Source organism: Vipera ursinii, assembly GCF_947247035.1.
Source record: "Vipera ursinii genome assembly, chromosome: 3".
NCBI lineage: Eukaryota > Metazoa > Chordata > Lepidosauria > Squamata > Viperidae > Vipera > Vipera ursinii.
The window spans coordinates 53,023,171-53,037,207 of NC_139516.1; the positions used below are offsets into that span (position 1 = coordinate 53,023,171).

At 39.6% G+C, this 14,037-nt stretch overlaps 1 protein-coding gene across 2 annotated transcripts in view; it reads left to right on the plus strand.

The window, feature by feature from the left end:
- The window catches only part of AHCYL1 (adenosylhomocysteinase like 1), a gene marked incomplete at its 3' end in the record, with an annotated part of 57,809 nt that extends 46,284 nt beyond the window's left edge, over positions 1–11,525 (plus strand). Inside the window, exons 11-17 of one of the 2 annotated variants that reach the window (XM_083357821.1) lie at positions 5,589–5,659; positions 5,955–6,049; positions 6,136–6,234; positions 6,542–6,610; positions 7,569–7,647; positions 8,901–9,021; positions 9,316–11,525. In XM_083357821.1, the coding sequence (XP_083213947.1) occupies positions 5,589–5,659; positions 5,955–6,049; positions 6,136–6,234; positions 6,542–6,610; positions 7,569–7,647; positions 8,901–9,021; positions 9,316–9,322 (541 nt within the window). Of the gene's footprint in view, positions 1–5,588; positions 5,660–5,954; positions 6,050–6,135; positions 6,235–6,541; positions 6,611–7,568; positions 7,648–8,900; positions 9,026–9,315 lie in introns of those variants that run through there. The other variant, XM_083357822.1, reaches the window with a different exon arrangement.
- Between the last annotated feature and the right edge of the window lie 2,512 nt (positions 11,526–14,037).

Genomic DNA, 14,037 nt, shown 5'->3' on the forward strand with positions numbered 1-14,037 from the left:
TCCCTGCCGCCTTGAAGGAGGCGGTGGTGAGGCCCCTCCTCAAGAAGCCTGCCCTAGACCCAGCTATTTTGAACAACTATCATCCAGTCTCCAACCTTCGCTTTCTTGCGAAGGTGGTTGAGAGTGTGGTGGCACTTCAGCTCCCTCTGTTCCTGGAGGAAACTGATTATCTGGACCCATACCAATCGGGCTTCAGGACCGGGTACAGCACGGAGACGGCATTGGTCGCGCTGGTGAATGATCTCTGCCGGGCTCGGGACAGGGGTTGTTCCTCTGTCCTAGTCCTATTAGACCTCTCAGCGGCTTTTGATACCATCGACCATGGTATCCTACTGCAGCGTCTCAGGGGGTTGGGAGTGGGGGGCACTGTTTTACAGTGGTTCTCCTCCTACCTCCTGGACCGCTCAGTCGGTGTTGACGGAAGGGCAGAGGTCCGCCCTGAGGCCTCTCGTTTGTGGAGTTCCTCAGGGGTCGGTTCTCTCTCCCCTCTTGTTCAACATCTATATGAAGCCGCTGGGTGAGCTCATTCGTGGTTTCTTTCCACCCCGAACCAACCCAGTGATGCCCTCGACGTGATGTCCCGTTGCCTGGAAGCGGTCCGGGTTTGGATGGGGAGAAACAGGCTTCGTCTCAATCCTGCCAAGACTGAGTGGCTGTGTATACCGGCATCTCAGACTAACCAATCTTTTCCATCCTTAACTATGGGGGGTGAGGTGTTCCCCCCCCCCCCGTTGATAGGGCCCACAACTTGCGTGTCCTCCTGGATTCACGGCTCAGTTTGGAAGATCATATAGGAGCCGTGGCCAAGGGAGCTTTTGCCCAGGTTCGCCTGGTGCGCCAGTTACGGCCCTATCTGGACCGAGATGCCCTACGCACAGTCACCCATGCGCTCGTGACCTCCCGGCTAGACTACTGCAATGCTCTCTACATGGGGCTGCCCCTGAGGACCACTCGGAGGCTTCAACTGGTGCAGAATACAGCCGCACGAGTTGTAATGGGAGTCTCCCGATACTCCCATGTAACACCTCTTCGCCGCGAGCTGCATTGGCTTCCAGTTGCCCTCCGGGTGAGATTCAAGGTGCTGGTGATGACCTATAAAGCCCTAAATGGCATGGGCCTGGATTATCTAAGGGAGCACCTGCTGCCAGTATAAATTTCCCATCGTCCTGTGCGCTCCCACAGGGAGGGCCTCCTCAGGGTACCACCAGTCAAGGATTGCCGACGGGCGATCCACAGGGGGAGGGCGTTCTCTGTGGGTGCGCCTGCCCTATGGAATCAACTGCCAACGGAACTCCGGACTGCCCCCGACCTTCGTTCATTTCGCCGGGACCTAAAAACCTGGCTCTTTGAACTATCTGGTCTGGACTGAGGGGTTTAATGTTTCTAAATTGTGATTTAATTTTTGTGGCTAGACTTAATTTAATTTATTTTAATTTATTTTAATTTTATATTGGATTGTTTTTAAATTTTGCCTTGTAAACCGCCCTGAGTCCTTTGGGAATAGGGCTGTGTGTGTGTGTGTGTGTGTGTGTGTGTGTGTGTGTGTGTGTGTATTGTTGTTGTTAGTTGCGAAGTCGTGTCCGACCCATCGCGACCCTATGGACAATGTTCCTCCAGGCTTTCCTGTCCTCTACCATCTTCTGGAGTCCATTTAAGCTCACGCCTACTGCTTCAGTGACTCCATCCAGCCACCTCATTCTCTGTCGTCCCCTTCTTCTATTGCCCTCAATCTTTCCCAGCATTAGGCTCTTCTCCAGTGAGTCCTTTCTCCTCATTAGGTGGCCAAAGTATTTGAGTTTTAGCTTCAGGATCTGGCCTTCTAAAGAGCAGTCAGGGTTGATCTCCTCTAGGACTGACCGGTTTGATCGCCTTGCAGTCCAAGGGACTCGCAGGAGTCTTCTCCAGCACCAGAGTTCAAAGGCCTCAATTTTTTGGCGCTCAGCCTTTCTTATGGTCCAACTTTCACTGCCATACATTGCAACTGGGAAGACCATAGCCTTGACTATACGCACTTTTGTTGACAGGGTGATGTCTCTGCTTTTTAGTGTGCTGTCTAGATTTGCCATGGCTTTCCTCCCCAGGAGCAAGCGTCTTTTAATTTCTTGACTACAGTCCCCATCTGCAGTGATCTTGGAGCCCAGGAAAATAAAATCTGTCACTACCTCCATTTCTTCCCCATCTATTTGCCAGGAATTGAGAGGGCCGGATGCCATGATCTTGGTTTTCTTAATGTTTAGTTTCAACCCAACTTTTGCACTCTCCTTCTTCACTCGCAACAAGAGACTCTTCAGTTCCTCTTCACTTTCTGCCATTAGAGTGGTATCATCTGCATATCTTAGGTTGTTGATATTTCTTCCAGCAATCTTAATTCCAATTTTTGACTCCTCTAGCCCTGCCTTTCTCATGATGTGCTCTGCATATAAGTTAAATAGGCAAGGCGACAGTATACAGCCTTGCCGGACACCTTTCCCAATTTGGAACCAATCAGTGGTTCCGTGTCCAGTTCTCACTGTTGCTTCTTGGCCCGCATATAGGTTTCTCAAGAGACAAATAAGATGTTCTGGTACTCCCATCTCTTTAAGAACTTGCCACAGTTTGTTATGATCCACACAATCAAAGGCTTTAGCATAGTCAATGAAGCAGAAGTAGATGTTTTTCTGGAACTCCCTAGCTTTCTCCATGATCCAGCGTATGTTGGCAATTTGATCTCTAGTTCCTCTGCCTCTTCGAAATCCTGCCTGTACTTCTGGTAGTTCTCAATCCACATACTGCTGGAGTCTAGCTTGTAGGATTTTAAGCATAACTTTACTAGCATGAGAAATGAGTGCAATGGTGCGATAGTTTGAACATTCTTTGGCACTGCCTTTCTTTGGAATTGGAATGTAAACTGATCTTTTCCAATCCTGTGGCCACTGTTGAGTTTTCCAAATTTGCTGGCAAATTGAGTGTAGTATTTTTACTGCATCGTCTTTTAAGATTTTGAATAGCTCAGCTGGAATACTGTCACCTCCACTAGCTTTGTTGTTGCTCAGCTTTTCTAAGGCCCACTTCACTTCACATTCTAGGATGTCTGGCTCGAGGTCAGTGACCACCTCATTGTGATTATCAGGGACGTTAAGCTCATTCTTGTATAGTTCTTCTGTGTAATTTTGCCATCTCTTCTTAATCTCTTCTGCCTCTGTTAGGTCCCTGCCATTTTGGTCCTTTATCATGCCCATTTTTGCATTGAACGTTCCCTTCATTTCTCCAATTTTCTTGAAAAGATCTCTGGTCCTCCCTATTCTATTGTTTTCTTCTATTTCTTTGCACTGTTCATTTAAGAAGGCATTCTTATCTCTTCTAGCTATTCTCTGGAATTCTGCATTCAATTGGGCGTATCTTTCTTTTTCTCCCTTGCCTTTTGCTTCCCTCCTTTCCTCAGCTATTTGCAAAGCTTCCTCAGACAGCCATTTTGCTTTCTTGCATTTCTTTTTCTTTGGGATGGTTTTAGTTGCTACCTCTTGTACAATGTTGCGAACCTCTGTCCATAGTTCTTCAGGCACCCTGTCTATCAGATCTAATTCCTTAAATCTATTTGTCACCTCTACTGTATATTCAACGGGGATATGATTTAATTCATACCTGACTGGCCTGGTGCTTTTCCCTACTTTCTTCAGTTTAAGCCTAAACTTTGCAACAAGAAGCTCATGGTCTGAGCCACAGTCAGCTCCTGGTCTTGTTTTTACTGACTGTATAGAGCTTCTCCATCTTTGGCTGCAGAGCATATAGTCAATCTGATTTCTGTGTTGACCGTCTGGTGATGTCCATGTGTAGAGCCGTCTCTTGGGTTGTTGGAAAAGAGTGTTTGCTATGACCATCGTATTCTCTTGACAAAATTCTATCAGCCTGTGCCCTGCTTCATTTTGTACTCCAAGGCCAAACTTGCCTGTTATTCCAGTTATCTTTTGGCTTCCTACTTTAGCATTCCAATCCCCCATGATGATAAGGACATCATTTCTGGGTGTTAGTTCTATAAGGTGCTGTAGGGCTTCATAGAACCGGTCAATTTCATCCTCTTCAGCACCGGTGGTTGGGGCATAGACTTGGACTACTGTGATATTGAATGGTTTGCCTTGGATTCGAACTGAGATCATTCTGTCATTTTGAGGATTGTATCCCAGTATTGCTTTTCCTACTCTTTTATTGACTATGAAGGCTACTCCATTTCTTCTGAGGGATTCTTGCCCGCAGTAGTATACCTGATGGTCATCTGAATTAAATTCACCCATTCCTGTCCATTTTAGTTCGCTGATACCTAAGATGTCGATGTTCAGTCTTGTCATCTCTTGTTTGACCACGTCCAGCTTGCCTTGATTCATGGATCTTACATTCCAGGTTCCTATGGAGAAAAAATCTTTACAGCATCGGACTTTCCTTTCACCACCAGACATATCCACAGCTGAGCGTCCTTTCGGCTTTGGCCCAGTCGCTTCATTCTTTCTGGCGCTACTAGTACTAGCCCTCTGCTCTTCCCCAGTAGCATATTGGACGCCTTCCGACCTGAGGGGCTCATCTTCCAGCGTCATATCGTTTTGCCTTTTGGTACTGTCCATAGGGTTTTCATGGCAAAGATACTGGAGTGGTTTGCCATTTCCTTCTCCAGTGGATCACGTTTTGTCAGAACTCTCTGCTATGACCTGTCCGTCTTGGGTGGCCCTGCACGGCATAGCTCATAGCTTCATTGAATTACGCAAGCCCCTTCGCCACGACAAGGCAGTAATCCATGAAGGGGATATATATATATATATATATATATATATATATATATATATATATATATATATATATATATATATATATATACACACACACACACACACACACACACACACACACATATATATATATATGGAAGGAAAGGAACAGCCAGACCACGCATTGCTCCTGGAAGCAGCAGGAGGAACACTCCGGCCTGATGATGACGGATGGGATTTCGTCGAAACGTCGCCACAACTTTCTGAAGATGAAAGGAACGCGGGAAGAAACCCGAGACTCTAGATCTACATATATATATCAACTTACTTATGAAACAGGGACATGGTGGCTCAGTGGGTTAGGACGCTGAGCTTGTCGATCAGAAGGTCGGCAGTTTGGCAGGTCAAATCCCAAGTGCCGTGTAACAGAGTGAGCGCCTGTTACTTGTCCCAGCTTCTGCCAACCTAGCAGTTCGAAAGCACATAAAAATGCAAATAGAAAAATAGTGATCATTATGGTGGGAAGGTAACAGCGTTCCATGCGCCTTTGGCGTCTAGTCATGCTGGCCACATGACCACGGAGACATCCTCGGACAAGTGCTGGCTCTTCGGCTTTGAAACAGAGATGAGCACCGGCCCCTAGAGTTGGAAACGACTAGCATGCATGCGTGAAATAAGTTAGTTAGTGATCTAAGCAACTATTTAAGGATAGATATATTCAGTTATGCTGCAATATTGACAATGTTTTTAATTTATTCAATTTTGAAAAGTTGGTTAGATGGACAGATTGTTCATCCTATTGTTTTGCAGTGTTTTGACCAGTGTTCCTTTATTTTTTTCATTTCTGTGTGGTAGCATGGATGGATTTCGAGTAGTGAAACTCAATGAAGTAATTCGACAGATGGATGTAGTCATAACCTGCACAGGTAAAGCATTCTGAGAAGGACAAGTAATGTCCCTGTTTTAAGTTCACATTATTTCCCAGCAGTGAAATTTTAAAATTCTGATTTGCTATTTTTGGATGGTTAAAGATTAGACTTCCCTCCTCAAAGCTCAATGTTAAAATAATGTAAGAATCTTCAAAGAAAGTGTTGTTGATTATATAACTTGCTGTTTTGTTCTATATGTAAGATTAGAATTAAAAATTTAGGGACATGCAAGGAAAAATAGGATAGCTAAAGTAAATCAACAGCTTGCTTTAGATGCCTTTTTTCAACGTAGGGAATAAGAATGTGGTGACAAGAGAACATTTGGATCGAATGAAGAATAGTTGCATTGTATGCAACATGGGACATTCCAACACTGAAATTGATGTGGTGAGTATTTATAATCCTTGGTTTCTCTTTTCTCTTCTCCCAATGAAGTATTGTAGATGAACCTCTCTGAATGTTTCCTTTCTCAGGCTAGTCTTCGTACTCCAGAACTTACATGGGAGCGGGTACGTTCTCAGGTGGATCATGTAATCTGGCCTGATGGCAAGCGAGTTGTTTTACTAGCTGAGGTATGTGTAGAAAGATTCAGGTATGTCTTAAAACTGCTTCTCAAGATCCAAGATAGTGGAAAAATAGCATGGTGTGGTATCTAGCTATAAATCATTACACATAAATGGTTCTGGCAAACAATTATGGAACTGAAACAAAAAGCTGTTTTTTTCTGTACAATTCCGGGTATTTCGGTTATGCAGAAATGCAAAGCCAACAAGATCAACGTGGATATGAACGAAGTATTGTCCTCCGTTTTAATGGCTCTAATCCATGTTTACCCTTTGCAGTTATCTCAGAGGTATTTTGTTTGTTTTTTTAACATAGGGGCGACTTCTCAATCTAAGCTGTTCAACTGTTCCTACTTTTGTCCTGTCCATTACGGCTACCACTCAGGTATTCAGTTGCCAATACTTAACTCAGATGTATTTTTAGTATTTTTAAGACTCTGCCTTATTCTGCATTTGCAATGTATCGTGAAGAAAGAAAATCGAAGAAATCTGTACATAATATAGATGATCTGTATTAGCATACATATGAAACCTATACATTCTGCAGCAGTCACCCAAGAATAAATTTCCTACAATTCAGGCTTTGGATACAAATGTTTAGTTACAATGAAAGCATGAAAAATAAGTAAGGTGACTTGCGTCTGAAAAGCAAGTGAGTAACTGCAGGAAGCAGAATTTGCTGGTTGTTGAAACCCCACCCATTACTTATTTGAAAAGTGTCCAGCTTTCTTTTTATTTATTTATTAAATGTCATATATTTCTTTCTGAATTTTCCCATCCCTGCCCACATGTGTATCGGGTGTTTTATTATAAGAAAAGTTTAAGTTCCTTGAGATGTGAAACCTCATCCCTGCATAATGAATCCTTAGGTAATATAGTAAAGCTACTATCTTATTCCAATGCTTTGTCATCTTTAAAGGCAGCTGATTGTCCATTGTTTTGGTACTTATGCCTTTGAAAACATATTTGATTTGTGTAAAAACTATACATGTAAAATAGCTTCAGTTACACATCTCAGTTTACTACAGTTAACTTAATAACATGTTCTCATTTTCCCCCAAATTGCTGCTTTTCCATTTTGCCCAAAATATAGAGATATTGATCACTTCCCTTTCATTTAGATTGTATTATGTCTACAATAAAAATATATTCTATCTGTTTGATGATATATAATAGTACTTTAGCACTTTCTTCAGTTATCCATAAATGCTAGGAGTCCCACAGTGCAGCATTTAATGCATGTTTACTATTTGTAATTAAATGTTTTTATCATTGGGCATATCAGAGCCTAAATATAAACTCTGCAGTTACTGTTAATTTCAGCATCTCTCTGATCTTAATAGGCTCTGGCTTTGATTGAGCTTTACAATGCCCCTGAGGGAAGATACAAACAAGATGTATATCTGTTGCCTAAGAAGATGGGTAAGTAAATAATCATTGACTTCTTAGTTGCAATTCATTGATTATTGAATTGTATTTAAAGACCCCTTGAAATGTAAGCCATATCTGTCTGTCTATTTATCTATCTATCTGTAGTTTGGTATACTTTTGATTTGTATTATCTATTCATTTCATATTAGACCACTGAGTCTTAAGCCACTTTAATTCTCATGTTTTTATAAATAGCTTTTTTATTGAAATAATTTAATTACTTTTTATCTAGTGCATTTTATTTTATTATTTACATTTTGAATTTAATATAAACTTGACATCCCAAAGGTGCCTTTTCATGAAGCAATTAGACTTTCTTGTTTTTCTTTGAAAACGTTTCACTTCTCATGCAGGAAGCTTCTTCAGCTCTGACTCTATGGTGGGGAATCGAAAGATTTATACTCCTTGCAAACAGCTGGTCATTTGCATTCTTTTAGAGGTCATTGAGGCACCTGTGTTGTCAGGGTCACCTGAGTAGTAGCAATCGTGATGACACAGATAGCCTCCAGGTGGCCTCAATGACTCAGAAATAATGCAAATGACCAGCTGTCTGCAAGAAGTATAAATCTTTCCATTCCCCACCATCCAATCAAAGCAGAGGAAGCGTCTTGGATGAGAAGTGAAAGTCCATTTGCCTCATGAAAAAGTACCTTTGGGATAACTATGACCTGGATGACTGAAAATCTCCATAAACTTGGCATGCAGTTAAAACTATCAGATAATAGGATGTGTTTAAAAGCATTGCCAGCACTAAAATAAGAAATTTGAAAAAAGGAAATTGCATAAAATCTGAGGAAATTGCATTAATGTTTTCATGGGGCACTAATGAAGCTGATTAGTACACTAATGAAACATCTTCAATTTGAAAAATACAAAGAAGCAGCAACTACTATGCTTTTCTAGAATTAAAAAATATTTTTTATTCAATATTGAGTTTAGAATGTCAAGATCTTTTTACCTCTTAAATTATAATGTCCATTTCAAAATCAAAATGTGAAAGAATAAAAAGATCCATATTAGAATGTCAAGGGAGCAAAAATCAAGAAAATACTCAGTGTATTATCCTTCTGCCTCAGTGTTTATGCAATCTGTAATAATGGCTCTGCTAGACCTTGCAGAGGGCCTCATCTAGAGACTAATGTTGGAGGGACTATTTTCCAGATTAGCTTCTTAAAAGCTGTGAGGTGGAATAAACAATTTTGCTTTTTAAAAAAGCTTAAACTAATAGCTATCTGTCTTCCTAGATGAATATGTTGCCAGCTTGCATCTGCCATCATTTGACGCTCATCTGACAGAACTAACAGATGATCAAGCAAAATATTTGGGACTCAATAAGAATGGGCCCTTCAAACCAAACTATTATAGGTAAGATCTCCATGAGATAAAATGAGAGACTTAATAGCTGTACTTTATTACAACAGAATGAATAGAAGAGTGTTATCATTTCTTAGTGATAAGCTATTGTTGGCTTTTTTATCATTCCCAGCCTGATAATGTGGTTATAAATGCTGAAAGAAAAGGCTGTATTTTATTTAAACATAGATAAAATGTAAAACAAATAGACTTAATTATCTATAGTGCTATTTTTTTGCATTAAACAAAGAAAGATTACATTTGCACCTTGCTTAACTTTCTTTTTCCCTGTTTTTTTTGCTGTAGGTACTGATGGACCATAATGCTGAAGAACCAGACCACATAACATACACAAGAGCTTTAGCAGAAATATTTTTAAATAACTTTTTGTGTGTCACTTTGGAAGACTTTTGTTTTATTCATGTGATTATATAATCCTGTCCAATTCTTTTTAATATTTCCCTGTCTCAGTATCGACCCTGCAAACAATTTGGGATTCCTTGCTACACCACCACAGAAGTAATGTGGTTTTAATTCTCTTCCTCTGGTACTGGGGAGATGATTTCCATTGGTTATGTGGGGCATTCTTTTCATGTGATTTTATTTTTTAATTTAAAAATTTCAGAGCACCTTAGTTGTAGCTGGCAAAACTGCAGAATATTAAGAGTACTATTTTTTCTGTGTGAAAATTAATTGCAAATTCTAAATTGCCTTAATGAGCCCCTATTTATTAGCTGCTACATCAGTGTTCCTTCTCCTCCATGGGAACAGACTTGACACCTTGTGGCCAGTTGGGCTATAGGTGTATATTCCACAAATGCCTACTCTTCATTCTTTATGTGGAAAAAATGTCCTTTTGATTTCAGTAGGACAATATCACCTATTATTTATGATCAATTAAGATATTTTTTTTCCTACTTCAAGTATAACTGCATGCCTGGTTATACTAAATGTAGGCAGTTTTAACTTCTCCTTTTAAGTTGCTAGGGTGCTAAACTGAATTGAAATGGATACGGCTATCCATTGTCTAGCATTTCAATTTTCAATTATCTTATTTTATGCTGCTTTAAATCAAGATGTACCCATATCATATTCTTAAAGGCTGTGGTTTAAAATAATTTGCTTCTGGTTTGAAAAACTAGCGACTATTTTAGTTAATACTTAGCAGAATTTTGGGACCACCACCAATCAGATCAGCCTTCTTGAATTGAGATGTCATCTTACATTTTCCATTCCTTCATTCACATAGCACAGGAAACATTTGAATGATCATTCATGGTAGGTTTTAAGATCCTAGAGAGAGTTACTCATTGTGTAAAGCACTTCTCTCCATTTTCAGGCTCTATTTGTACCAAATGAACAGTGCAGGTGGATCCCTTCCCATTGGCACTACTATTTCAAGTGCTCTGCTGGTTTATTTTTTTTATCCTAGTAGTTAGTATATTCTGTCCAGTTAATATGATGCACTGGTATCTCCTGTGAGATTATAGTACAACCCAGATTTCATATTACAGTGCCATGAAATAGAGGGAAAGGAGCTTCAGGATTAGGAAAAGCAAATGTTAAGTGAAAGATAAGTGATTCAAGCCAATTGCTGGGGTCTGATCTGCTGAAGTATCAAGGGATAGCATCAGTGAGCCAGAGATTTTGTGAACATAATGACCAACTTTGTTTTTCTCACCCCACCCCCCACCCCCCGCCTTTTTATGTAATCTTGTGGAAAACTAGATGTAAATATTGAAGATATTATTAGCTCCTTCATAGGTTTTACCCCACTGTTGTATGATAAAGGCCTTTTGGTAGTGAGTCCTTCACTGAAGAGAGTAAAGCACGAGGACCCTGAGATACCAAACATTTGAACATTCATCATGCTTGCTCTCTATTTCTAAGCGACTCTCTCAATAAGTATCCAAATAAACATTTCTTTTTGGCAGTAACATAGTGACATCTACTACCCTTGCAGAATAATGCTGGAAATTGACTTTTTGTAGAAAAGCTTACTCTGCCTTGAGATGTCCATAGTCCCCTCCATTTCATAATCTGACTTTTAAGTATGTCCAGGCCAAATCATTGTTTTCTTGATTGTACAATAATCCCATCTTGAACAAACATACTTTTCCCCCCAAATATTTCATTGGGATGATATGTTGAATTTTATTTTTTACTTTTCACAGCACTCTTACAATTTCTTCTTACTGAATTAGGTAAATCCAGCAGAGTGTATTCCAGAAAGACCTCCGGAGGTTTAGGAGGACTTTTTCATTCCATTTCTCTGCCTCTATGTTGCAATGTCGATAAATATCTTAGCTAAGGGCTCCATCTCTGTATAAGCCATGAAATAAATTCTCATACCTAGCAACACCTCAGTTCAATCAGAGGGAGCATGTTATAGCATTAGTCCAGATGGGGATAGGTTTATTTTGTATATGAATGATTTTTAATGAATGCAATATTAATAATCCTTGCAAATGAGCAATAATCATTACGCAAAGTCTGAATAAATGATTAGAAAGCTATCTCTGACTTCAGTACTCTTTCCTTCCGCTTAAGTAATGCCATATTACCGTTACCTCTTTATAACTGGCAACCTATTCATCCTTTTTTGAACAGAGTAAAAGAAGTATGGATTGAGGAAGATATACTGTATTTTTCTGCCTTGAGGCATACCTATCCTTTCCTCCCCTAACAAATTTTGTGGGGGGAAAATAACTTGTGTTGTGCTAGCCTCAGAAACTATAAAACATCAAGGGAAAATATCAGTGCTTAAATCTATCTAGAAAACACATGCGGTAAATCTAAGCTAATTCTCATTAATCAGCATGGTTCTTTTTGTTATTTATTTATTTATTTATTTTATTATTATATAGTGTATAACTTGATCCAAAGAATAACTTAAACTAATGAAAATTATTAAAGTTCATCTAAGATAGATTTATAGATTGGATACTGCTTGAATATTCACTTCTATAAAAGTATGCTGTTCAAAACAAAGAATATAAATTCATGCTTAACCTAAAATTGGTTTGAATCATCCCCTGGTCATGCTTTTTCAGATAAAAAGGTAGGTTTGCCATATTTATTTATTTATTTATTTATTTATTTAGTTATATTTATATACCGCCCTATTCCCTGAGGACTCAGGGCGGTTTACAGGGAATTAAAAATCCAAAATACAAAAATTAAGAACCAAATTAAAAAATATTAAATTAACCCTGTAGTCAGTTAAAAAGAACCCCAAATTAAAAATTCCTCCTCAGTCTGGGCCCGAGAGCTCGAAGAGCCAGGTCTTCAGGCCCCGGCGGAATGATCGAAGGTCGGGGGCAGTTCTCAGCTCCACTGGCAGCTGGTTCCAGAGGGCAGGCGCTCCCACCGAGAAGGCCCTATCCCTGGGTGTCACCCGCCGGCAGTCTCTTACCGGCGGGACCCTGAGCAGACCCTCCCTGTGGGAGCGCACTGGGCGAAGGGCATTTGATGCCGGCAGCAGGTGTTCCCTCAGATATCCCGGACCCAGGCCATGTAGGGCTTTATAGGTGATAACCAGCACCTATGCAGAGGTTGAGATATTGTTGAGAAGTTTCCAGGTTTGTTGCATTAATGTTTTTTTTTAAGTGGCCTTTCAATTGAGCTGATGACTTAACAGCCGTATCAGTGAAGCGGCTTGCCATGGCCTAAGATTTTACCTTCTCAGTTTAACCTACCAGCCCTAGATTTCATCTTGCCTTCCCATCCAAATATTAACCAAGTATTAACCTGCTTAGATCTTCTAGATCAGTTGGGTTAGCTAGATGCTGCCACCTGGCTGAGCAGAAATAAAAATGAAATGTCCTTAACTTGAACTTAGCTCCTGATGATGTCATGGAAAAAGACATGGAGTTTTCTTGGCACCAGTATAGAGGTGGTTCCCACTGCTAACTTCTGAAGTTCTGCGGTATTTTTTTTTCAACTTCCCACTCTAGCTTTCAACTCTTTAGCTTTCAATTCTAAAATTTGTTAACATAGTTTATCTTATAAAAACTATAGAAATAAACAATACAGAAAATGTGATACAGCATACAAATTTGCTTCATCTTAATAAAGGAACAGAGAATGAAAATGGGGGCTAACAGATTTTAAAGGATGCAACAAGATCTGAAAGTTCTGGGAAAAGTAAAATGCCTCATACAAATTCATGTGAAGCAAACATTCTGTTACTACAGGTCTACTCTTAAAAGTGGTTCTTTCACCAGGCCTCTAATGATTTTAGGGCCCAGAAAATTTAATAACCGGCTTTTGGTTTCTAAACTGTAAAGACCTGTAAAAGCCTTCAGAGGCATGCAAGAGTGATGGGTAGTACAAAAAACTGATAAATAAGTCAGATCTAGATCTTTGTATTTGAGTTACACGTTAAGATTTTTTAAATTTTTGCAAGACTAAAAAAGTACATGAATTCGTAAAAGAATATGGAGATCAAAATTATAAATGAACATTTTGGAAATCCTTTGATAGGAAAAAAAAGAGAGGTACAGAACAATTAGAAATATAAATGACTTGGAAATCTTAAAAAGCATGAATAAAGTAGGGCTTGATACTAGGACGTTTAAAAACCGCAGCCATAAAACCAAGGATGATTCTGGCCAGTGTAGCAATAGCTTATCTATGGTAGCATATGGGCTTGGTTTTGATTAGCATTCTGGCAGTACCAATTCAAACTGGGGATTTTGCTATATATTGTAAACATGTGTCTCCACTATCTGGCTGACTCCACATTAGAAATACTAGTAAGTATACGTTTTGTATTGCTTCAAAATTCAGTATAATGTTCTAAATGCTGTTCCTACTCCACAAGCCAATATAATGCATATTGTAATATGTGGATGTTTTGGAATGTTGGTTTCTCCTATACAAGAAAGCATGACCTGAGCAGAAGTAACTTGTATTCAACTCCATTTTTAATTCCACTGTGTGAACATCATAAGAATTAGGAAGCACAAAAATTGCAAAAAACATTTTCCTTAAATTGCAGTATTTTTATTTATTTATTTATTTTAT